The sequence below is a fragment of the Hippoglossus stenolepis genome, chromosome 22, assembly GCF_022539355.2.
Source record: "Hippoglossus stenolepis isolate QCI-W04-F060 chromosome 22, HSTE1.2, whole genome shotgun sequence".
NCBI lineage: Eukaryota > Metazoa > Chordata > Actinopteri > Pleuronectiformes > Pleuronectidae > Hippoglossus > Hippoglossus stenolepis.
Genome location: NC_061504.1, coordinates 12,583,340 through 12,609,707, shown reverse-complemented (window position 1 = coordinate 12,609,707; position 26,368 = coordinate 12,583,340). Strand labels below are relative to the sequence as shown.

Sequence of the window (26,368 nt, the reverse complement as noted above, 5' to 3'; positions counted from 1 at the left end):
AACATTGCGAGATGGCGTTTAAAAAAAAAAATTCCTGATGATTTATGGATCTTGAAGAAAACAATCTGACAATGTTAAGGGGAATGATATTTATGAGCGTGTGCAAGTTGGTGCAGATAAAAATCTGGACCTGTTGAATTTAAATGTGGTTTTATATTATGGACTGTTGAGCCTTGGCAGAGGTATGAGCTCTCTGAATGCCATTCTAGTTATATACTGAGTTATAGTGAATATGTTGTAACCTGATGATTTTTTACCTTACTGTAACACTAATAGATTTTTCTGCTCTTCCAGCCGAGCTATCAAGACCAACCAGGACCTTCTCCCTGAGACTCCGTGGACCAACATCCTGTACGACGACTTCTGGGGCACCCTGCTCACACACAGCGGCAGCCACAAGTCCTTCCGCCCGCTCTGCACCCTCTCCTTCCGCCTCAACTACACCCTGCATGGCCTGCGTCCCTGGGGCTACCACCTGCTGAACGTGGTGCTGCACGGCCTGGTCACGGCCCTCTTCACGGCCCTCAGCCGCCCGCTCCTGGGTGGAGGATTGTGGAGCCTGCTGGCCGGTCTCCTTTTCGCTTCTCATCCGGTCCACACCGAAGCAGTGTCCGGTGTGGTGGGCAGGGCGGACGTCGGCGCCGCTTTGTTTTTCTTGCTGTCCCTTCTCTGTTACGCGAGACACTGTGGACTTCGCAGGGACCCAGGAGGGGCCCACGAGACCAGGAGATGCAGCGGCGGCACGTCAGCTGCCTGGTGCTGGGTCTGGATGCTGGGGAGCCTGTGGTGTGCAGCAGCCAGCATGCTGTGGAAGGAGCAGGGGGTGACGGTGCTGGCCGTGTCGGCTGTTTACGACCTCTTTGTGTTCCAGAGGCTCCGACTTCGCCAGGCTCTTCTCCTCCTGTTAGGAAAGGTAAATGGATGCATGCTGCCAGGGCTGCTGCGTTTGTTCACCGTCGCTCGCCTTGGCATCTCCACAACTCCTGTTTCCTCTTCCTTACCTCAGAGGCAGACCTCAGCCAGCTGTTAATGCTTCCTCCCTGGCAGATTAAGCGTTTTTGTTCGCACTGAACATAATTGTGTTTGTGTGGAAACGGTTTGCATTTTGTCAGGTGTGTAATTAGAAAAGCTGCTCGCCTGTGCAAACCACAGGGCCTGTGCATGAAAAGCATTTGTCATGTGCAAACAGGAAGTAACTGAATGCACAGGAGGGAAGTTTCCCACTTCCTCACACACTTCAATCTGCTGCGGTACACAGATATGCATTAATGCAAGGAAATCTTGGAATGAAATTAGCATCTGGGCCTCATTTTGTGTCTGAACCCGTTCATTCGTGGCAGGAAAAGCTATTTTCGGGGGTGACTTGTTTTTCCTATTTCGAGGTGACGTAGAGGTACGAGCAGAAAAACAATAACACACCCGACTCTGGGGGAAGCGTTAGTGCACTCGTAGAGCTAGCTGTCCAAATGTACACACACACACACACACACACACACACACACACACACACACACACACACACACAATATGCTTCCTCTGCAGGAGATCTCTGCGGGACTCCATTTTCTCCTCCAAACTGAAGTTATCCGAGGAGGACAACCTTGGTGCGGTGACTCGTCTGATTGTGGGAATCAGTGTTTGAGTGGAAAGCCTCCTCGTGCAGACTCTCCACATTTGATTAGAGAAACAGCTCCTAAGCCAACATGATGGCCCCTCGTAAAATGAACAACCAGCGTAATAAAAAGTCCCCTTGGGTTTACGGAGCAAGGACAGTCTGGCTCTGAGTGTGTGTGTGTGTGTGTGTGTGTGTGTGTGTGTGTGTGTGTGTGTTTGTGTGTAAGGGATCTTTTTATAGAGGTCTGTGCTTGTGAAAACATCTATAAATACCTTTGTTTGTTGCAAGGTTTTGTGATGTAATTGTGAATAACACATTTTCGTTGTCCTATGGAAGTTTGTCTTGTAAATTCCGCCTATTTCAAACATGTGTGTGCGCGTTATTTACGATCTGCCTGCATCTAAATCATTGTACCTACGGTCGTTCAAGGCTTCACCGCACCCGAGGGGGGGGGGGCTTCTCCAGGAGTCGTTTCTGGCAGAACGATAATCTGCAACCCGGTGGTGAGGGGCGAGAGCGGCGAGCAGCCAGGAGAGATCAGACAGGGCAGAGGGAAGGAGTCGTGGTGTGTTTGCTTCTCGGTGCCGGGGAATGACTCACACGTGTGCTTTCACAACCGCCAGACCTTAGCCGATGCAACACAACACCTGTCTTTCAAATTGTATTCTAGTAAATCATGTTAGAGTAGCCACGCAGCGGGTAAAACAGATGTTACTCATTTATAAAATATATATAAACCAGAGAGAAGATAAACAGTATGATGCAATAAAACGACATCACATGCTATCTCTTGTGTTTTCTCTTGAAATAATAATTTAAAACACAGTGGAAACTAAACGGAAAGTTATTATTACTGTGGCATGAAGACAACTATGTATTTGTTGAATTTCCAAACGCTCCTGAGACACAATCTTGACATAAAGTAAAGCAGTAGAACTCAAATACAATGACAATTCCTGTTGCATTCGGTCTGATGTAAACAAACGTGACATTAAAAGACAGCATAGAATCATATAAGTCAGATTCAGGGTACTATGTAAAAATACAGAATACCATCTCGAACTAATTCAGATCTTCAGAACCTCAATGTTCGCAGCAAAACTCACAAATCACGGTGTCAGCCAGTAGAGTGCATTTGCCAAGGCCCAACAATTGCCTTATTAAAAACTCACAATGTTAAGGAAGATCCGCACCAAAATTGAATGAGTTCTTCCCTGACCCACGCCACATCCTTCAATCAGGTTTTGTGTAAAAATGCTCAGTAGTTTTTGTGTAAACCTGTTCACAACCATACAATCAAACCAACCAACCAATGGACAGAGATGAAGATTCAAATGAACCTTTATTTATCCCCCTGAGGGGAAATCTGCTTTGTGCAAATAAAGATCTTTTGACATATGATTTATCAAATATTACACTTGTATCTTTGGAAAGTTTGACTAGAATTTCAACTTCAGTTTTGTAGGTCAACAAAAAGAAGAGAGAAGAAAAACCTAATATATTTAATAAATTCCAGTTTTCTTTAGAGGTAGTACTTGTATCGATTGCATCGTATTATCAGGCTTTCCCCATTATACCATCTGCCTCTTCATACACAACCTGTCAGACATCGAGCCCCGCGTGTTCCAGTCTGTTGCATTACACTGGGAAAGATTTCATCAGCCCTCTGTGCTCGTCAGAAAATCACATTTTCCCGTGTATTTATTATGCAGCAGAGCGGGGGATATCATCAAGCAGCCTCCACCCCTGTGCCCAGACACAATAACCCTGGCCAGGATCCCTGTGCCAGCCCGTCAAAGTCCTGCTGCCAACCTCCCAGCGCCCCCCCCCCGCTACCACTAACATCTGGCTCGTTTATCACCCTGGCGATGCCCTCCCGTATTGCCCCAGTCACGGTTATCTTGGTGGGGAGCTCGTTACGTGCCGGGGCCAGGCGCGAGGGCAATTGTTTCCTCGATTACGAGCCAGACGTGGCGGGACGCATGGGAACACAGCGAGCGAGAGGGATATTGAGTGAGAACAAGCGAGAGAGAGGGAAACTATGCCCTCACTTCCTTTCCTTTATCTGTTCTCCGTCTCTCTCACCCACTGAGCCCTAAAAGCACTTTGGGAACGGACCACTTGGCGTCTCCTGTGTCAGACTCTGCCAATGAGGCACGATCAGTCGCTGCCGGATTGGATAGCAGGTGGAGCGAGTGCAAACATTCGCGGCCGAGAACAAACATAAGAGCGCAATATTTTTCTATTCAGGGTTTTTTCCATTTCTTTCAAAATGAAAAATCCTCCTCATCACATTACCTGGCCTCTGCCGCAAACAATAAGGAAATGCAAATCAGCTCCTGTGTAACAGAGGGACAGATGTGCTCAGACCTGCACCCAATTTCTCATCCTATTAACTCCCTAATCAGGCCGAGATGAGATTCCGAATGGGACGACGAAGGACAGGGGCAGAGTTAGAGAGTGATAGATGGGGGACAAAGGAAGATGCGGCGTTAGCTCTGCAGTAAATTGAGAAAGCGAAATGAGACTTATATGCCATGATCATAAGAACATAATGTCTTTGTTCTTTCTACTTTTAGTTTGTCAGTAACAAACACGCTCCAGGGTTTAGACAGAGCCCAGAGGCATACAGTAGTTTTCTTTTGTTGGTTTTAAGGATAAATCAGATCAGATCAAATGTGTAAATTAAATATAGTTCCTCAAAGAAAAACAAGGACTTTTTCTCTTTCTTCCTATTCCTCCAAATTTCCACACCTTCGGATTTGTGTCACCTGCAGCCAAATGACGGATGACAGCTTTTTACCACAGGTACTCAGTTAATGGAGGGATCTGACAGTGTCCTCTCCGGTTTGCACTTTTAAGCGTTATGGGCCCTCCTCCTCGTTTGTCTCAATGAGCGCTGCAGACGCAGTGTGACCGGCTGATGGCTCGATGAATGTTGTGCCAATTATCCTGTAGAAGAAGCACTCGGCTGTGAAATGATCGCCTCCGTTACTAGTTCTGATGGATGGTCTTTAGACAGGAGTTCATTCCTTTCATACCTCATGCAAAACATGTTTTTATTCCTATCTGAAACCACTTACTGTGCCAAGTCAGAGTCAGTCAAAAGGGGTTTGCTTGAGTTTATCATTACTGTGGTCAACGCTCCCAAAAAGCCTGGAAGAGGCTGCTCTAGTCAATTTGTGCATCCATCAACTGTCATGAGAAAGTCAGCAGAGAGTTCAAAACAGATGCCATGAAGCAGCAGCAACTTCTCGTTGACGAATCTGACAACTATCCAATCTCAAAAGATGCCAAGGTCAATATTCAAGTGTCGTGAGTCTTCATTGTCATATGTGCAATATAACAGGTGTTGCACCATGCCATGAAATTTGTTCTTTGCTACTTCTTTGTTGACAAAAGATTAAACACAAAAAACACGCAATTAAAAGAAAAATGTGTTTGAATTAAAGTGGCAATAGTTCCAAGAAATCTTCGAGACAGACTGAAATCGAATTGCTCACGTTCCAAACAGTCGTTGAAAAGGTATAAATGCATCCATCCAAAATTCGTACAAATATTTAAAGGTCTGTGTCTCATATGTCAACATGGAGGAGTTGGGGTTTATGACCTGTGCAGCAGTCAGCCACCGGGGGGCGGTCACATTTTTTTCTTGGGAGCTGTCATGATGTCCATCTTTATATAAAGTCATCGGAGGGGGAAGAATGCAGTAATTGGGTCACTAGATCAAAGTCAGCCCTCACACGGCCAGACATGCCGCTGTCTGGTGGCCGCGGGTGAGTTGCGGTAAAGTCGGGGGGGAATGCTGAGCACATTAGTGAGCTGGAAAAAGAACTGGACGCATGCCCCACGTTGTACCTTTCATCACAGTTTAATGCATCAAGTATGAGCACTGCTGGATGAGTGCTGCACAAACACACCGTGTCCAAAACGCTGAGAGACCTTTCCATGCACATGTCAGTGAGAAAGAACGGCCCCACACTCGGCTCCCAATGCAACTTTAACTCAAAGAATAGCTGGCAGTTGTGGTTGGTTCGTTAGATTCATGAGAAGAAATTGAATCAATTATCATTAAGGTGAATCAATTGGAGGATAACAAGAGGTAGTAGTCAACACAAAATCCCAAGCATGATCAGCCTAGTAGGTTGGAAAGAGTTATGAGCCACTCAAATTGGACACGACTTTACAAGAAAAGGCCGGAAGACCGTTCCCCCGCTGTCTTGCGTCAGTCCACAGCGGCTTTAAACAGTGCACATATGAAGTCAGCCGTATCCTGCTGGTTCTTCAGACATGTTTTAAACACACTGCGAGCTTCAGTATCAACAGTCAGACCACACACTTCTGGGTTTAATAAAGTGAAAGAAAGTCATAACGAATAGCACCGGTAAAAGATGAAGCCTCGAGAGCTCAATGCTGTGTGTTTATATGTGGAAAGAGGGAGAGCGACGGAGGGAATGAGAGAATGGTTGATTCAATAAAGAAAGTGGATAATAAACTGAAAGAGAGTCAAAAAAAAAGAGTCGTTGAGGGAAAGCCACAGAAATCGACGAAGAATTTCCAAATGAGAATCCAGAGTGGAGGAGATACATATGTGGAAGAGTGTTAGGTTTAAAGGCTTGGAGCGGACGGGATGTAACGGTCGGCAGCTGGCTGGGAATCGTGCCACCGTGTGCTCCGTGGATACATACAGATCTCGGGAAGGTCAATCAATCATAGCTGGAACTGAACCGATTCAATTCTTTAAAGACTGAAGACGCTTGGCTGAGAGGTGAAAGTCTTGAAGCGTCGACGACAAAGTCCAGTTGCCCTCGATTCATCTGTTCTTGGATGACTGAGAATCTCCACGGACGGAGCTGGAACTAGCTCTCAGCGATTTAAACCAGACAGCAGTGAAGCTGAAAATAGAGAAATCTGGCCTGTCTCTCCCCCATTTTATTCTTTCGGGGGTGTATTTTTAATTTTGTAACAAGCCAAAACTTATAATATGACATTACACATTTCCAGAAGTTTGAAGAAGAAGAAAAATACGAGTTGAGGGCTGCAATTTTGTATCCAGAGAAACTAACCGAACCCGACAGTCTTTCTGTTTTTGGTGTCCGAACCCGACCTGCCCAATGTTTTCCTTGATCACAGGCATGTGCAGTGTAAAAATATCAAGTAGATACTCCAACCGACTTGACCGAACCCAAATATTATTTTAAAAGTGTTTCTCGGAACCCAACCCGGGTCCCAGCAGGTTCTGTCGGGTACCAACACCCTAGTTTGATACACATGTTCAAGTGCATGTACTTTTTACTATGAAGTTTAATCGGTGAAGGATATATGTCAGAATGGCATTAGGCAGTCAAGTGAGGTAATGAAACAAGTGACAGACAAAGCACATCGTGATCTCCATAAGTAAGAAAAGATTTTCCTGACCAAACTTTTGGGCCGTCTGCGCAAAAAAACAAACTTATTAAAAAGTTATGTTGCCTTGAAAACTACTGTTTACTGCTGACTGTGAAATCATAAAATAGCTTTTAAAAAAGCTGAATCCGACTCATCTGCAGTGTGTATGTCAGTGTGTGTGGGGGTGTGATTGATCAGGAACTCAATTAAAGAGCGATTTGGAACTAGACAAGGCAGCGAGGGGTAGAATGAAGCTCATTCACCTAAATACCACAAATGACTCTCTTGCTGGAATTGGCTTATCTTCTGAAACCAAGCAGAATTGGATTTCTCAGACAGTTTCCTCGGCTGACAGGCAATATGGGCTCATCCATCAATAAGCACACCCCCTCTTTTTGTGTAAGAGAGACTCTCTTATCCTTTGTGCACCACCTTTCAGCCTCCAAATCAATATCCTGTTTTCTTCCTTGCTCAGTTCCCAATTCAAAGAGGGCTCTGGCTTTCTATAGCTAGCTGTGCCTGTTATTCCCACCTCATCTAGCCTGCTCAAGAAACAAGCTTTTCCGTGTCAGCTCTGGAGAAATCAATCACTGAACTGGAGCCAGGGGTCAGGCGAGTCAACGCAAACCCTCTTATTCTAATCCCGACATGGGTTATGGGGTCGGATAACTGGTGTTATGGTTCTTGGAAGTGCGCACATGACCTTACTCTGTAAGAGAGAGAATATTTCAGTCAAATTTTTACTAATGAGACAAATAAAAGCTCTTTCTTTTTGCACCAAAACGATTGTATCTGCCTTTTGTGCCTTTCGTATAAAGCAGATTATACACAATTTGAATTCGAATGATATTAGGGTAAACTCTATGGAGCGATATAATCTAAAAGTAGGGCTATACAAGATCCACAGTCTGAGTTATAGCGGTTCCGATGGTGATTATCAGTTATATCAAAGCCATTTATTACTTGACCGCTATTATATAAACTTGTCCTGTGCTGTGTAATAATACTTCGCACTTTAAACAGCACTTAGAGGATGCAAACCTGCAGATGCAGCTCGGACCCAGGACAGGTTCAAACAGAGTTCATGCGCTCGGAAAGAATAAATGGCCCCAGAACATAGGAAGTGAGCAGCATCGCTGATCATCACTCATGATGTTATGTTGTATTTAATCCACAAGGTAAATAAGCTTAAAGATAGACGACATGGCGGCGCCCCAATGGTGAAGCCAAAGCATCTCGATGGCACCTCCTCCTTGTTAATGGATGGGACATGGACTAAACTAAGAAGTCAAAGTTCATGTTATTACACTGATTTATGTCCAAGTTCTCTATTTTTCGGGCAAGTTTGGTTATAATTTGTTAGTTGTTTTAAAGACGAAGTGAAACGCCATGCACAAGATGGCGGCGTCGTGAACGGGGATATTTTGGCTTCATTTCTGGATAGTGGGAGGAAGTGGAGATGCATCGTCCATGTTTACACACAGGAACATGAATAACAAGCCTTTATTTTGGTCAAGACTGCACCAGTCCGTCTCCAACAATAAGCCTTTGCCCATGTGACATCAGTGTTTAATGTTTAAGTTTCAAATCAAGTTTCAGCAGTAATGGATTTCAGAAAGTATCAATGTCTAAATGTGGTATTGAAGAAATGGGACAGACAGGAAAGCAAACAAACAACGTCATGGCTCTCCCTGCTGAGACCAACATGAAATCTAACAAGGCTATGTCCAAAGGTCCAAAGGTCAAGGATGTCATCACGTCCCAGCAACTGTAACTGGCAGAAATACAGCCCAATGTGAAGCAAATGAAAGGAATTATACTTTTGGCCCTCGGGAGCTGGTTGGAATCTAAGATATTTTCCTGCAGATTTTAGTTTTATTTTATTGAGTAACCCACCAAACGCTCTCTCCATCTCACTCCAAGTATGTATCAATAGGAGTTTAACATAATTTTGAGCTTAGGGCTTGTTTTTAAAAGAGGCCATTCAGTCCCGGCGTGTGACAGTGGGGTGAAAGGTGTTGCGTGACAGAGGACCTAATGGCGATCATGCTCGGGAATTAATGCTCTTATGAGATGTAAACAGCATCTACATACCAACACAATACGGCCCTAAGCTGATTACCAGTCACACTCGCTGCAACTCTGACAGGCAACGAGGAAGGACTTAGGAAGGGAAAAGCTCTCATGCTTCATATTTACTTCAAAGTTGACCCCAACTAGATCAAAACTGAAGGGAGGGAGGATTACTAATACACGAGAAATGATAGAAATAATCCTCACTTCACACTTATATGGAAATACGTTGATTTATTTTTGTTATTATAGTTTTTTCCCTTGTTATCCTTAATAAAACACTCCTGACGTCTTGGCAAACCAAATCCAAAACAATGTTTTTCATCGCTTTCAATGTGACATTATCCATTAGGATTATTATTTCTTGATGTAAACAGTGACATGTATTAGAGCGCACAGCTGTCCAAATCCCAGTGCGTCTCTCACCAGTTTCAATTTGTCATATTTTACTTTCTCCAAGTCGACAGCAGCGCGTTGTTTCTGGCTGCGGTGCTTTTTTTAATTTGCCAGTGTCACAGAGAAGTGCATAATTGTACGTGAGTGCGGTTTCAGCTCCAGACAGCTATCGAAAACATTCCAGAGATTACTTTTTGAAATGATAAATTAGGGAGGTTTTTTTTCTTTTTATTTCTTTAAAGGGTGGATTTCTAAATCAGACCCCAAATCCTCGTTCTGATGCACATGATCACAACGGCAGAAATGCCTGTTTTAGTATCTTGGGCTCCACTAAGATTTAATATAAACTTATAGGAGAGCTGCTGTTCAGATCCAGATTTCGAGAAACTTGACAGAAATCAAAAAATAGCTCTCTAACGGAAACAACTTCAGGTGCTCAAACTGCTGCCTCGGCCAAAAATGTTGATTTAGGTGTTTTCCTTTAGCGTGACTTTTTTCTCTCTCGTCCTTTTCAGAGAAAGAACATCAGTGTTTTGCTGAGTCTGGGTTTGCTGGCTTCCTGGGGATTGATCCTGCTGTCGGCCCGTCTCTACTGGATGGGCAACAAGCCTCCCAACTTCTCCAACTCCGACAACCCCGCCGCCGACTCGCCACATCTCCTCACTCGCACGCTGACCTTCCTGCACCTGCCCGCCGTCAACGCCTGGCTCCTGCTTTGCCCCGACAAGCTCAGCTTCGATTGGTCCATGGACGCCGTGCCCTTGGTCCGATCCTTGGCCGACTGGAGGAACCTTCACACTGTTGCCTTCTACGGTGGTTTGATCCTCCTGGCTTTGTTTGGCCTTCGTGGCCCCACCTCCAAAGTGAATGAGGCCAATGGGAAAGCCCATGTAGCGAATGGGAAATCGATCACCAACGGGAACGGTTACCACGCTCCTGACACAAACCATAACACAGACCAGGGGCCGCCAAAGACCACCCTGAACGGGTCGGCTGGACTTCACCACTGTCCTCCGCGGACGTCCCTGCCCCCGACAGAAAACCTGGTGCTGTTTTCATTAAGCATCATGTCATTGCCCTTCATCCCCGCCACCAACCTATTCTTCTACGTAGGTTTTGTAGTAGCAGAGAGGGTACTCTACATTCCCAGTATCGGCTTCTGCCTGCTGGTGGCTGCAGGTGCCAGGACAGTGTATGTGAGACTAAGGACTAGAGGCTGCAGGGCCGTGCTGTTGTGTCTCTGTGCGGGACTAGTGCTGCTGAATGGACTCAGAACTGTTCAGAGAAACAGGGACTGGAGCAACGAGGAGAATCTCTACAAGTCTGGGATCAGTGTGAATCCTGCTAAAGGTAAGAGGAGGACACCCGGCTCTCAGCGGGGCTGGGGGGGATTCTGAGTGATCTCGGGTGTAGCCCTGAAAACTGGGAGCAAAATTCTTGCTGGTTTGAAACAAGGCACTTGTATTTATTTAGCATTTTTGTCGACTTATCGAACACTCAAAGAGCTTTACTGTACAAGCCACATTCATCCATTACCACACACGTTCTTTCAGCGCTACAATACTGCACTTCCTCATTCTCGCGCCTTCGGCAAAGCCATCAGGGGGAATTTGGGGTTAAGTATCTTGCCCAAGGACACTTTGGCATGTGGACTGGAGGAGAAGGGGTTCGAACCACTCTACCCCCTGAGCCACAGCTGCCCCACGGTGACTGTGTTCACATAAGCTTCCCTAACTTAGAAAGATACCCTGTGGAGTTTAAGAGCAATAGTTTCTATGCAGCAATGTCTTTATAAGTCGCGTATGGTTTTGTTTTAAGGATGCAAAACAGAGTAAACATCCCCACTGAGTTTGTAAAAATGGATTTAAAACACCATAGATTTATGATTTAAAGCATCTGCTTTGCAAAAGATAGATACAATGCATTTTGGTAAGAAATACTGATGGCAAAGTTTCATTTGAAAGTTTTGTTCTATTTTAGTTGGATAGAAAAAAGTTCTGTACGAATTTCAAACAATACCCAGCCCTTGTGATTATGCATATCCCCACACAAGGTGTCTTCTGAAACTCGCTGTTGTCGAGCTCGTTTCTGATCCTGAAAGATGTGAAGATGTGGCGAAGTCGGCAAGAAAATAACAGAATTTACCATCTCCGCTTGGAGATCTGCGACACAGCTCAGCCCACTGACTTTGATAGAGTCATTTAAAGGAGAGTTGAGCTTTTCCACATTTTCCGTCTCATATATAATGTTACAACGTCAGGTGTCCATATTAAAAGTGGACAGTTTCAAATATTCAGGCAAAACTGATCCCTGTGAGACAAAAGCTCAGACTCTCACTCCCCAGCATACAAAAACAGTAAATAGTGCAGGTTTATTATTCAGTATAACATTATACTAACATCGATACCTTTTGTATTTCCTGACTGCAGATGTTTTCAATTCAGTCTGCATTTTAGCCATAGACTGTAAATAAAGATGGACGACATGACAGCTCCCAAAGGTAAAGCCAAAGAGTCTTGATCGCCACCTGGTGGCTGGCTGCAGTATGGGTTGTAATCCCATATTTTATAGCATAAAATATCTATTGAAATTAAGCAGTATAGCCATGCACATGAGTAAATAATCATGACTTGTGATTTAAATAACAGGTTGCAGTTGTTTGTTTTACACCAACATTGTGTTTCTCCTCTGAAAGTCCAACTTTTGTCTGACTCCTCTCCTGCAGCCTGGGGAAACTTGGGAAACGTCCTGAAGAACCAGGGCAAGGTGGTGGAGGCGGAGAAGGCGTACAGGAACGCTCTGCACTACCGAGGGAACATGGCCGACATGCTGTACAACCTGTGAGTGTTTAAGATGCCGCTTCGCCTCCTTCTTGCTCGAAACTAAAAGAGCTCTGATCCCTCCCATCCATCAACTCGAGATCGCAGAGGCAGAAACAAGAAAGGGCGGGAATAAATAGACGACGAGGAATCAAGTGGCAGACGGCAAAAACTTGGATGAAGGCAAACACAAAAATAGATCTGAGAAGCAAGTGTGTGAGGCGTGATGCAAGAGCGTGACAAAGGGAAAATAACTCCTGTGTGTGTGTCCCCGGTGGCTCTTTGTACCTTCTGCCGTTGATTTGATTAGTCGCGGTTTGCCGGGCCTGTGGGGGAACGCAGAGCCCGCTTCCAATCCTGCGTCGCGAGGTGTCAAACCCTTGCAGCGGACCTGTGTCCCCCCACCCCGCTCTCACGCTGACATTGTTTTTTCTCTCCCCCACTCCTCCGCTCCCTCTCAAGTTACGGGTTGTCAGGAAGCTGGCAGAGCAACACAGAGCGAGGGGGGAAACCAAACTATGGTGTTTTCGCATTCTTTAAAACAGAGGCTCTATTTGAACATGATGGATGGTTGGGTATGTTCGGGGTATGCGCTGGTATTCTCGGGTTAAAGGATACTGTGTTTTTCTATTTCTTAGCTTTCACCCAAAATCCCCCCCCTCGTCGCTTTGATGCGCTGTCATGTCGGTCAACGCTTCCTTTACTTTTACAGATTTTAATATGGAAAGACAAATCCCCTGTTGTGTAGATTGTGGTGTTTCTCACATTTTTGTGTGTGTTTTTTTTCTGTATCAGAGGCTTGCTGCTGCAGGAGAACGAGCGCTCTGCTGAAGCGCTGCATTATTACAAACTGGCCATTGGGAGTCGACCGACACTGGCATGTAAGTCAACTCGCTTTGTCGCTGAGTCAGTGATTAGATGCGCACGTTACTGCTGCTGTCCTCGTTTGGATTAATCACATTTGAGCTGATGATCGTTTATTGGATCACCATCAGGCTTCACTCTCTATGCTAATGTTCGCGTCCTTTTGACACGTGGCCATTTTAAAAGGGCCACACTCAGGCCATTTCAGCTCGATGGGCCAATGATGAGACTCAATCTCATGCTCGAGCGCTCACATGTGCGATCAGCGCCCGTCATCTACTTTGCCAAGGACAGTCGTGCATGGGAGAGAGGACAGGTTGATAACTTATCTTCAATGCTCCCTTAGCTTAATATCTTTTTGCATCATTTATTTTTATTCCTTATACTTTTCTCATGGTAATGTTATCTGCCTCTGACCTCTGTCCTGCCTCTTTTGGACTTTAAATATCTTTAAGTTCCTCCACATTGTCCCAATCTTCTTAAATACTTGTAGTGACTAGGTTTTTTATGGATATACTGATATAAATCGAGATATATAAAACTTGAATGGCACTTAGTTTCGCCAAGGCCTAACAATCAAGCTGCACCAAATTGTACATACTCATAGATATCAGTCCTCTAAACATGTCTGATTTTGTTTTTATCACAATCCATGAATTATTCTCAAAAATTACACATGCTAACAAACCTGTAACAGCCACAGAAAGTTTGTTGTTAGTGTTGTTGTCTGTGTCAGAAGATCTGTAAGGTTGTGACTCTGCGTTTAACTCCCCCTCTTTCTCTCCCTTAGCGGCGTATTTGAACACGGGAATCATCCTGATGAACCAGGGCAACCTGAACGAGGCCAAACGCACCTTCCTCACTTGTGCCGAAATCCCTGACGAGAACTTGAAGGACCCGCACGCCCACAAGAGCTCCGTCACCAGCTGCCTGTACAACCTGGGGAAGCTGCTGCACGAGCAGGGCCAGCAGGAGGTCAGTGTCTCTCGTGAGTTAGAAGGACCTGAGGAGGACTAGAATTTGCCAGTATTCTGCCGATTCAAACCAAAGACTGGACTTGCTAATTTAACTTTTTTTTATTTTTGCTCCACTACAGGAGGCTCTGTCTGTTTATAGGGAAGCGGTGCAGAAAATGCCCAAACAGTTTGCACCACACAGCCTTTTTAACATGATGGGTAAGTTACTGTTGGAGCCTGTTTCACCCTGAATCTTTATTTAAAATACACCAGCTGCAATAAGAGGGTAAAAAGTTCAATACTCTGTTTGAATGTGTTTTGATGATGTAACACATCCATATGGCTATTGTAATATTGTTCACTTTTGATTGTTTACGATGCAAGATAAATAAAAAGTTTACTCCCGGGTCAAGTTCGGCTTCAGTGAGGAATCTCACGTGTTTCCCTCTTGGATCTTGCTCTTCCATTAAATTCATTTAACAAATTGACATCAAACTTGTTGCCAAACAAAACCTTCCGACGACTCCAACCACCTGTCGAGTTTCAGGACTGTAGCTCGTGAATGTGTGGATGGACTTTGTGTCCTCTTGAAAACTAATCCATGTAATAAACCACGTCAGTCTCCTTGTTATTGTAACACTAATTACATTATGAGAAGCTCGTCCTGACGGCAGAGCTGAGATTCAAGGGGGGGGGGGACGAGAGCAGGAAGTGTGTTCGGTCAGATGGAGACAGGGCAGGGTTCCTGTTAATGTGACGTCAGTGCCCCCTGATTGTTTTTATCAAGATCCATGAATTATTCTCAGAGGAATCAACAAGAATTTTGAATATCGCCTCATAATGTTAAAAAAAGTGGGGGGAAATGGTGGATTGGCACCAAAAACTTAATGGGCTCTTTCCTGACCCGCAACACATCCTTCCACCAAGTTTCGTGGAAATCCGATAAGTACTTTTTACATAACCTGCTAACCAACAGACAGACAAACAAATGCAGACAAAAACATAATATCCTTGGCGAGTGAGTGGAGCGCATACCGCTGATAACAGCGATTCAATCAAGACTTGTAAGTAAGCCAAAAACAATGAATATCAGGGAAGCATGATCTCCTTTGTGGAAGAATAGTTTTTTTCATCAAGATCCATGAATTATTCTCTGGGAAATTGGTGAAAATGGTCAAAAAGAACATCTGATTAAAACAGTGTTAAAGATTTTTTTGCGTAATCCCATGACAGAAAAAGCCTAAACTTTACTTTTTTAAGATAAAATTACAAATCTGGAGTTTTCAATAATTTTAAAGTCAACTCATTAAACCTCTGGTGTGTGACGTGTTTCAGGAGAGGCCTACATGAGGCTGAACAGACTGGAGGAAGCAGGCCACTGGTACAGGGAGTCCCTCAGGGCCAAGCCTGACCATATCCCCGCCCACCTCACTTACGGCAAACTCCTGTCCATCATTGTAAGTCCCATAACACACACACACACACACACACACACACACACACACACACACACACACACACACACACACACAGAGGAAGACGAAGCATTGTCTTCCTAACGACTGCAGCGGTTAACTACCTGGCTGAGTGTAATTAAATGGGACCTGAGGTGGCTGAGCGGTGTGATGAATAATGCATGTTCAGTGACTTATGGGACATTGCAGAAAGGCAAATCTCCTCCTATTGATTCCTCCGCAGAGCCTGGAGAAGTGTGATAATTCTTATGAGGCGTGACCGTCTGACTGTGAAATGTGCACGACAAACACACAATTCTCCTCTTATAGGACGTCAAGCGGGAATCGTAATCCATTTAACGAATTAAGTGTTTGACCTCTGTCATCCGTGGCCACAATACCTGCTTTCAGACGTGCATTGAAATCAAGACATTTTCCTGACATTTTTCCGAGGAACTGCACGTGACAGTGCTAATGTCAGTTGCTCTGAACATTTTCCTGTTTTTCTGCCAGTCCCCTGGTGAAATGTCGGAAATTGCGTAAAATAAAGCAGGGAAATGTCGTGTTGATGAGGTTTCTAACACTCGACGATCACAAAACTGGAAGAATTCCGATATCTCGGGATTAAAGAGAGGTGTCGTACACATTGAAAGTATCAGGACATTTCCCTGTTGTTGTGAACACGTCTGACCCCCAAAAATCTCCTGCTGCCTTCTTCATATGTGGAAAGTCCAAATGTTCTTACGTGGGTGACCTTGAATTGGGCCTGATCCGGGACTGATGCCAAAGAGCTTAAAGAAAAAACAGGTATTGGAGCTTCTGATGTCTGAAGGTCGCAGACACGGGGAGTTTGTCTGGTGTAGATATCTCTCTGTGATTGGACGACTTCCATATTATTTTTCTGTCCCTCGCTGTGTGTATCTGTATTTATACGAGAGCGTTGGTGAACATCAAGGGCGCAGAAGTTTGCTCAGGCTCTTCCAGAACGCCACCTTACACCCGCGCTGTTTTTTTTAATCAGCAGACAAAACTCTCGCTTCCTCTCCTCACACCACCTCCTCCGTCCCACCAAAACACAAACACATTTATGGGACAACAGATGTGTTCACAGCTGAGTCAAGTTTACACGCTGGAGCCGAGCCGCGTGCCCCCCTGCGACCTCTGCGGAGAGGTTTGACCCCTTTCCTTCCACAGCCTCAGGGACTGAGCGAAGACACGACCAACGTGCTGCGCCCTTATTCTCTGACGCACACGCAGCTGCAAACCCTTACGGGCTTTAGGGCTTCGTTCTGATCATTTCCTCTCTTTGTTTGAAAGATTTGAAGATACAGACACACGCACACCTAGAGCACAGGTTCAGATCAGAGTCACCCGGTGTGGCCGGACATCTGCTGCGCTCCCTCAGGCTCGGGGCTCCGGATCCACGCCGGGCCCCTGACTCTCGCACACAGACGCCCCCCTCCGCTACTACAACAGGTTTTAGGGAACAGGAGATTGGACGGACCCTGGACAACGGGCCAGTGGACCGGCTTATAATGCAATTACTCTGCTTCCTTATTGAATCACTTCATCAGCTACATTTTTGGCCGTCCTGCCGGAGTCAATCCACAATACTAGACGTGGGGAGGCAAGGTCAAACTCAAGACTTGTGCTGTGGTTTACCCCCAACGTGTTTTTCCCGGAATCTCTGAGCCATTTGCTAATGTACGACAACAAATCAGCTTTGACCCGCCCCCCTTTCTTTTGAAAGTGGATCCATGTCACATTACGGAGGCTTGAGTCCTCGTGCAGCACCCGCGGGTTCGGTTCCGACTCTGACATTTGCCTTCCCTCAATCTCTCTCCCCATTTCACTTTTGTGCTGTCCTGTCAATAAAGGTGAAATACCATATTTTTTAAAGTAAATTCACGATACAAAAGCTAAAACCTGAACGTCTTGTGCACATTCTCGCCTTTCAGGAAAGTGCAACTTCTAAAGCCACTAGTTTTCCTTCTTCCTCCTCAGGTCAACTTACAGAGGAGTCTAGAGAAGCATTAGAAGGTGTGATGTGCATTTAACGTCAGGCTACATCGAGACTACTACATTTAAGTTTACACTAATCTGGAGTTTATGAGCTCCTAAAATGAAGAAGTTTGGAAACAAGGGACCCGATTCAGTTTGAAATCTCATGGCAGGGATGGAAATGATGACACAGTGACCTACATCTACCTCCTGATGGGTTTTTAGCAATTGCAACCCAATGATACGAAAATGCAACAATGTAGAATTAGCAAAAGCCTTGTGTCGGGTGTTTGGTCCCTGTTTTACTAGCTTGTAGGTCTAATATATTTAAGATGTTTATGTAAGTAAAAGTACCTTGTGCCACCCCTGAGAAATTCTGCTCACAAAAAAAAAAAATGTAAGTAAAATCCCAAGTACAAACAATTATTTCCATCTTTTTTCTTTAGGGGCAGAAGACAGAAGCAGAGAAGTATTTCCTGAGAGCGATTCAACTGGACCCGACAAAAGGAACCTGCTACATGCACTATGGTGAGAACCATCTACTTACAGACACTGTAAAGCCTTGTTATCAAAGTTTCCAAATGTCTCTTATGGTTGACAGAGCAAAGAAAATATAATTTGAAGTAAAATCCTACTTTTCTAATAAAAGCATGTGCGGTGCAGCTCTTACAGGCTTTACTGTGATGATCAGGCTTCGCCGCAGTCAGCTGTGGTTAGGATCAGAATTCGACAGAGGTCTTTACCGTCTTATCCTCCAAACTTTGAGGGACACACACACACACAGTCATTAATAAATACATCAGGTTCTCTTACAACTCATCTTATAAACCACCCTGATCCAAGCTTGTTGCTTACAGGACCAGATAGGAAAGCATTAGCCTTTAATATTTACATGGATCTGTCCAGGTGCAGCTGCAGCATTGCGACACTCGTTGCAGCCGCAGTGAATTGTGGGAAGGGATTTTCTCCTCTCCTTTCTTTAAGGATGGTCCAGTGTTCAGTTTGCTAAAGGAGATAAGTAAGCTTCTTTCCTTATCATTTAAAGAATTCAAACAGCTCTTATTGTGGCGACCGAGCTGAGATTCTTCTGGGTCAGGAACGTTCCTAAGCAAAATCAACTATTCAAATGCACCCCAGTAACAACAGCCACACTAGTTGAACCAGATGTTCGTAGTAATACTCGGGCAGGGACTGGCAGCCGGTGCAGGATTCTTGAAGCCGGATTGATTGGTGAACGGCAGCTAGGTGTGTTTGATTGTGATGATTCACAGGTGAGGAGGGAGCAAAGGTGAGGGGGAGAATGACAAACACAACCACACACCACTCATCACAAGGGAGAGATAACAAGAGAGACTTGGGGGGTGGGGGTTGCATTCATCCAACAAGGTCCAACAGTCCCCCAGACCAAATACACTTATTAATATCAGTCACCTGATCATCAAGATTCGTGAGTTATTCTCTGAGAAAAACATGGAAATGCAAGAGGTTTGGATGAGAAGCACTCTGGCATGTTTTGGTAGAAAAGTAGGAAATGAATTCAAATGTCTTTGCTCTGTCAGCCACAGGAGACATTTGAAGAAAGAGGCATCTGTATTTTTCTCCCAATGTTAAAAAAGGAATCTGCCACCGGATCTCGATCCGCACCGAAAATTTAAATTCATAAGTTTTGACCCATACCACATCCTTCCACCAAGTTTCGATGAATAAGGTGAAAGACATTAAGAAACATCAGTTTGCAATAAGAAAAGATGTGTGTCCATAGTTATTTGCATAGAAAAAAAGTTTCTTATCTTTTTTGTTCAGATTCGTATTCTCTTAATTATTTGCAATAGATATATGGTTAAGTTTATGGTTAAACTATAAAATATCATTTAGTTTTAAGTGTTTAATCATTGCCAATTTAAATAAAATAAGTTGTATTCTGATATATCGTTATTGGAAAACATTTACTCCCTAATATTTGTATTGGCCACTTAAAAATCCATATCAGTTGGGCTCTTGTCAAAATACAGTCAATTCGACATTTAACCTGATAAGAATTTTTGGAAAGAATCAAAAGGTCGTAATCATTTTTGAAGTGTCGACTCCTTCACTGTTTATATTTCCAAAAATTCATTACGTTAACTCCCCTGCCCTTTAACTTAGTGTTGTGAGTGCTGGGAGTGTGGGAGCGGTGTGAGGCCTCGCAGACGGTGAAAACACACATAACAAACAGACATGTAGTGCGCTGTGTTTATCTGAGCCAGGAGACACCGTTTACCATTTGTAACACGGAGTGAAACATGATAACGCCGTCCTCCTGCCGTGTTGTTAATACTGAATTTCATATCAGTGCGGAGGAAGACGCTTGTTGCCGCTGCAATGTCGCTATCTCCGAGATATTCATAGGAAATGAAAGCTGCCCCGTCTCGCTGAAAGCCCCATTGTGCGCCGTCCCGTTTCTCCCGATTCCGTATCTCGCTCCATTCCTGCGGGTGCTTTCTCTGCGCCGCCATATCTCTGGGGTTTGGGTTTAATCTGGTCCCTGGCGAGGGGTGCGTTTGCTGTCTTTGGACCAAGCTGCTTCCCCTTCCTACCCCTTTATCCGCCTGTTTTCTCTTTTTTTTACCATTATTTTGTAGCTTCTTGCTACAGGTGATGTTTATTTGGTCTGGTCCTTCGCCTTTTTATCGCAGATCTGGCTGCTTTAGTTAACCTGGGTTCACTGGATGAGCTCCGGGTGCGAGTGTGTAAGGAGCGATGTTATCTGTCCACATTATAACACAGTGGAAACACACACACAAACACACACACACATATGAGGGAGTGCGAGGAAGTGAGGACACGGAGGGTGATTGCTATGGCAAGGCCCCGTTTCCTGCCATTGTTCACAGTAACGTGTTTTAATTCAAACAGACCTGATTCTAAATAGTTGTTTTCAAAGCTTTCAGCAAACGGACGCACATCTCAATGCACATTCCCCTCTTCCTACACTTAGTAACATCTGCGGCCGAGACTGAGGCAGGCGCTCGTATAGGTGCCGCGCCAGGTGGCCGGACCCCCACAGGAAAACACACGAAATACCTCCCGTTTCATCTGTGTCGGCGTCAAGCAAAAACAACGACCCTTCAACTTCGCCGCCACGTTTCTCCCTCGCTTTCTTTGCATTTCCTGTGGCGCTCGTGTCTTTCACCGCCTCCATTCATCATCCTTTGTTTCCCCGTCAGTCTCCATCTTCACCTGTCACTGCTTCATTTACCTTCTTTCTTGCTCTGTCAATACCACTTCGAACAGTTTGCCACAACACAACGCTCAACTTGGGGCCAGATCCTGCACAGTAGTGGTCGTGGAGTGGAGCTGCAGTATTAAGGTCCCACCGATAGACAAGCTCGGCCAATCGGGAGTCAGTCTCAGCTGTAAATCATGACGTTTCACTCTGTTTTTTAACCTCCGCTCCACTACCAAACTTACCAGAAAAATGAACACTACAACAGTGTTTTTTTTTTATGTATTTACCGTAGACAACATTTTAGCTCGTCCATGTCCAATCTGCCAACATGGAGGACTTGAGGTGTATATACTGCAGCCAACCACAAGGGGGCCATCCAAATGTTTTGGCTTCACTTTTGGGAAGCTGTCATGTCGGCCATCTTTATATACAGTCTGGGTCTAATACTGAGATATTTCTGTCCGCACCAAAGTGGTGGACCAGCTAAGAAACAAATCAACCAATAAGTAGTCCCATCCCTAAAGTCAAGTAACTAGCAAAAAAGGAAACAGAAATTCTACATGCCGTTAAGTTTAAGACCTTCTTCTGTCCCGTCCCCCCGTTCCCCCTGCAGGTCAGTTTCTACTGGAGCAGTCCCGTCTTGGCGAGGCCGCCCAGATGGCAGAGAGAGCGGCGGAGCTGGACAACTCAGAGTTTGATGTGGTCTTCAGTGCTGCTCACATGCTCAGGTTGGTTAAACTTACAAACGGAGTCCCCCACTGGAAAAAGCAAACGGTTTGGAAAATTGAATAAACGTCTCTTTTTTTTTTTGGAGAAATGAGGTTGTTGAAAGCCAACGTTTGCTGCTGTGCTGCTTCACCATTTGTGGGTTTACTCTGTACCACTGCCATTTAGTAAACAGCTTTGATATATAAGTTATACCAGCGTGAGAGTAGAGTGTAGTAAACCTCCTCTCTATGGATGGAAATAGCTGCCATAAAGCTATTATATATTACATGTATAAACAGCCCTGCAGTTTCAGTCCATCACGGTGCTGTTTCAGTCCAGAGCTTGTAAAGACGCCATTGGAGAATTCCCCATTAAAGTTTGGCAAGCACGTGCACACCCACACAGCGCACGAGTCTTAAAAAGGTGTCAAAAGAGAGTGGGAACGTCCTTTACTCACAGCAGCTGAAGGAATCACTGGAGCAATGTGCCTCGATTCCTTTTTGCTCCACATATCTGGAAAAGTCATTACTGCTCTCAAGCCTCCACCATAAAAGCAACACCGCAGAGGATTTGAAAAAAAAAGTTAAAAGTCTCAGGCTTTGGCCGAAGTTGGCTTTTGGACACGTCAGAGTAAATCTAAAGGACAGATCATTCTGCTGTGTTCTAGTCCGACTGGATATTGACTCTAAAGTTAGTTTTAGACCCGCGTTTTTTCCAGAGGGGCTGAATGTGTGAACGCAAACGTCCGAGTCAGTTGCTCCAGATATTCGGAGTCCAATGTGATAACACAGCAGGAAATGTCTTGAGAATTCAGGAAGAGACCAAATGGTGAGGCAGTTATAGTCAATGCACAGAAAGTAAAAAGAACAGATGAACAGGAAGAGGAGAGAGAGGAGCAGGAAGCAGGACGTGCCTCATTAGAGCAGGTGAGGACAGTCAGGAAGGAGGGAAAACCAGACAGAGACGGGAAATAAAGTTAGAGAGGCGCACAAAGAAATAAGCTTCAAAGTAAAACAGGAAATAATCAACTCCAAGTGCAAACAGCTGAGATTTATATCCAGAAATACAAAAACAAAGTCCAACAAAAAGAAAAAATCAAAGTCAAATCCGAAGGGCAGATTCATGACGGTTTAGGGATAATTCTAATGTATTATTTTTTTTAGAAAATGAAGAAATTACTTTTGACACTTCCCTCATTTTCTCCTCTTAAGGACCATGTGTTACATTCCAATTCTTTATTAGTCGTAATGACTCTGCATCACTTCACTACACAAAACCAAGGAAGGTCACTTAAAGATGATGACTATGAAAGTCTGGCTCATTCGCTCCTTGGATAAAATCATATATATATATATATATAAGGAGAAGATTAACTGTTGCTTAATGTGGTGAAACGATGCTGCCAAATCATAAATTTATGACACAGCTACTGTAGCTACTTATTAAAGAAACTACTCGCTTGACACAGAACGCTGGTTCCCAATTTTCGTTAGATTCTCAAGTATTTTATAAGCTTGTGCCACAGAGTAATCATGTCAGTCTGTGAATAAACTCAAGTCTGTGTTTTTTGCTTTGTGAGAAACAAAGAAAAAACTGTTGAATATGTGTGTGAGTATCTGTGTTTGTATTAACTCTCCCCCTGTTCTTCTCTCTCCTCAGACAGGCGAGTCTCAATGAGGCCGCAGAGAAACAGTACGAGCGCGCTGCCAGCCTCAGACCAGACGTAAGTATCGGGGTTGGTTGGCCTGTTAGCATTTCTCACGGAAAACCTGCACTATAAATTCAATTTACAACACACGGCGTATTACCCATCATCCTGACATTAGGCCGTAGCACTGTCATGGCACTGTTGTTCCTGGCAAACAGAAAATGGAAACTGTGCATAGGTCGTTGTGTCTCGAAGTGCTTCCTGAAGAGAAACGACTCCAGAGTTTCCTGCCGTCTGATCTGGAATTCACTGAGCCCACTCTTGACCATCGCGCCGCGGTGAAACAGACGGAGCCGCGTGTGCCGTATCGTGTCTCTGGAAGTCAACAGATGCGGCCGAGGAAGTCGGGGGCCGCTGTATCATATTTCTTCCTCATGTGAATCAGTCATTTTGAAAGGAAAAGGGCTGCGTGGACCAGTCGGGGAGCGGTAATTTAGAGTCACAGAAACCTCTGTGTTTTCAGACCAGGCCGAGGAGCAGCTTCCTGCGCTCATTTGTCATGTCGGTGAGAGAGGTTTAGATTTTCCTCCTCATGCCCTGCACTGGAGGAACCAGTGTTATGTTGCCTCACCCTGTAAGAGCAGTGGGTTTTTTTGGGGGGGTCTGGTTTAACTCCACAGTGCTGTCAGACAAACTCAAGCACCCCCACATATCATTATCCAATTGTGTTCATTTTAATTTGTTTCAAAATGTTATTAACCCGACCAGTGCAGAGCCTGTTCTAAACCTGCCTGTTTGCTTGTCCTGCTGCTCCGGAGCTACTTCACATTTATTCCTCCTCAGTTCTACAATAAATTGTCACTAAGTTAGAAAACTTTGCGTTCAACCTACCTGGTTTATCTGCAGTGAAGATTGTGTAGTCAATACATACATAACATGTCAACTATTTCAGAGGTCTGTTAAGCAATCGAGGCAATATTCAGAAGGTCTGAAACGATTCTATGAATCATCAAAGTGATCTGGTGGCGATTCTGACCCAGTTGTTGTTTATCCGAGGACATAGAAGAAGTTTCGGCTCGGTCCGCACTCTGAGGGTCTGTAGCCCCGCCCCCAATGACTGCTAAAGAGCACCAGTCACCTGTTTTGGCAAATTTTATTTATATTGAATGTATCATGTTTTCAAATCGCACTAAACTCGGGCTACAGAATTTGGCCACTTATCCGAGACCTCAGCGTTTCACTTTCAGTTACATGCATGTTTCTTTGTATTTTCTCCAAATGAACGGAGCTACTCTACAATTTTTTTCCACACATGGTTGTACATTTTAATTTGGAAACCACTGTCTTTATATTTTACTTTGAAAAACATTATGCTAACATCATTTAGCATTCAGACCCTCGGATGGTTTCTCTTATCATTAGCGTCTCTTGTCTTTAACGTCCCCCCCGCTCACGCCTGCTTAGTGAATGAAAGTCTCTCAAATATCAACTTAATCCAGCAGCTTTCAGGGGATGAAAGATGCAGCGTTCGTCACACATGCTGAGGAAAGCAATAATCATGTGCCTCCCGAGAAAATATTTCATTTTACACACACACAGGATGAAATGCTTTATTTACAGCGCTCACATAGAGGTTGATCCCTCATATAGTGCTGAGCTGTGAGCAGAATAGAAGCTCTTTACTTATTGTGGAGAATGAGCTCTGTGGGTCCTGGGAATGAAAAAACTATTTTAGGATGAGCTCAAGATTTAATCCTGGTTGATTTGGCTACACCTGCGGTTACCGTGGCAACAGCAAGGATGGTGTCTTAAAATTGGTTCCAACAGCACAACAGAGCGGCCTAAATACCCCAAAACGTCTACTACTCACTGTGGCTGCTCCTTAATTTTCTATTTCTCCCTGAAATAATTAAAAGTGATTCAATGCAGGTATCTTGTTTTGTAAAGTTTTTTGACAATAATTCCCACAACTAACTTTCTGAAAATGAAGAGTTTACATCCGTTTCATCGCTCTGAGGTTTTATTACAGCGAGAGTGACTCGACTTCAGAGGGAAACTGTCTCCATCAAGTCAGAGACACAGAAAATGAACGACTAACCTATAGCGGCTCTCTTATCTACACAGAACACGTGTGAACACAGCTCCATTTCTAACGTTCCCTGATCCCTTTCACTGTGATTCAGCCCAGATTGTATATTGCTCTTCACCCAGTTGTTTAAAAAGAAGAATGGAACGTCATTCATCTGGCTTCGTGTGTCTCTACCGCTCATAGAGCTCTGCAGTGGGAAGAAGAAATAAAAGCAGATGGAGCAATGCAACACATTCTTAATACAGTCATGTGTTGCACTATAGGTGAGAAGAAGGAGCGATGGAGCTGTGCTGCAGCTCCTCTCACTGTGACTCTGACTGCGTTCATTCATTACGTCTCCAGCCTCCTCTGGAAATATTCCAAACGAGCCCCCGGGCCGCTGCCAAAGAGCCGTCTTTTAATGCTCCTCTAGACGTGGAATGTGGTCGAGCGAACTCTCAGGGTTAAGAGGAGATGAACGGTCGTGTTTTTGCGGAGAAATCTGTGAACTAGTTGCCAAGTTGCTAACCATATGTCATGCATGCGAGGACGCAGGCCCGGGAACGAGGCCAGGCCGGCAGGGGGAGGGATGAGGTGCAGATGACTTTTTTGAGTGGGATGAGATTTGGGTGTGTTTGTTAGTTATGGCTCACTGGGAATCAGATCTGTGACCTGGATTTTGCAGCTCTTTCATTGCTGGTACACTATTCCAGGCCAGATGGTACTTTTTATTAAAGAGGGCTCAAAGAAACACACCTCGAAATGTTTATTCACGTCGATAAACACTTAACACTCGCCCACGCACAATCTGTAGCTTCCTCTTTGTTCACTGCAGAGCTGTCAAAGAGCGCACGTTTGTCTTTGGCCACGTCTGCTACTATACTATGAGATTGTGATGGGGTGGAAATGAAGGCAAATTTGATTTTCTAAGCCAAAGGCACATTTTTGCTATCTATGCAGACTTCATAGTTTCAGCTGCATCTGGCATACAATGCAGTTCTCTTACTCACGTGAGAACTTGTCTTTCACTCTTTAGTCTGTGTACCTGTCACTTGAAATCTGTTGAGCAGGTGCACCCCCTCTACCACCATTGATTGAATTCATTTCCTGAGAAACGCTGCAGAAAAAGTGAAACAAAATTCCTGGATCAGGTTTAGAAAGTTTCCCGTT

General features: G+C 44.6%; 1 protein-coding gene across 2 annotated transcripts in view; it reads left to right on the top strand.

Annotated features, from left to right (window-relative positions):
• Positions 1 to 26,368, top strand: part of tmtc2a (transmembrane O-mannosyltransferase targeting cadherins 2a) — a 54,315-nt gene that overhangs the window by 26,136 nt on the left and 1,811 nt on the right. Inside the window, exons 2-11 of one of the 2 annotated variants that reach the window (XM_035147019.2) lie at positions 295 to 913; positions 9,988 to 10,822; positions 12,198 to 12,312; positions 13,087 to 13,172; positions 13,946 to 14,130; positions 14,252 to 14,330; positions 15,447 to 15,568; positions 18,013 to 18,094; positions 21,388 to 21,502; positions 23,142 to 23,205. In XM_035147019.2, coding sequence (XP_035002910.2) covers positions 295 to 913; positions 9,988 to 10,822; positions 12,198 to 12,312; positions 13,087 to 13,172; positions 13,946 to 14,130; positions 14,252 to 14,330; positions 15,447 to 15,568; positions 18,013 to 18,094; positions 21,388 to 21,502; positions 23,142 to 23,205 — 2,302 coding nt within the window. Of the gene's footprint in view, positions 1 to 294; positions 914 to 9,987; positions 10,823 to 12,197; positions 12,313 to 13,086; positions 13,173 to 13,945; positions 14,144 to 14,251; positions 14,331 to 15,446; positions 15,569 to 18,012; positions 18,095 to 21,387; positions 21,503 to 23,141; positions 23,206 to 26,368 lie in introns of those variants that run through there. The other variant, XR_004694521.2, reaches the window with a different exon arrangement.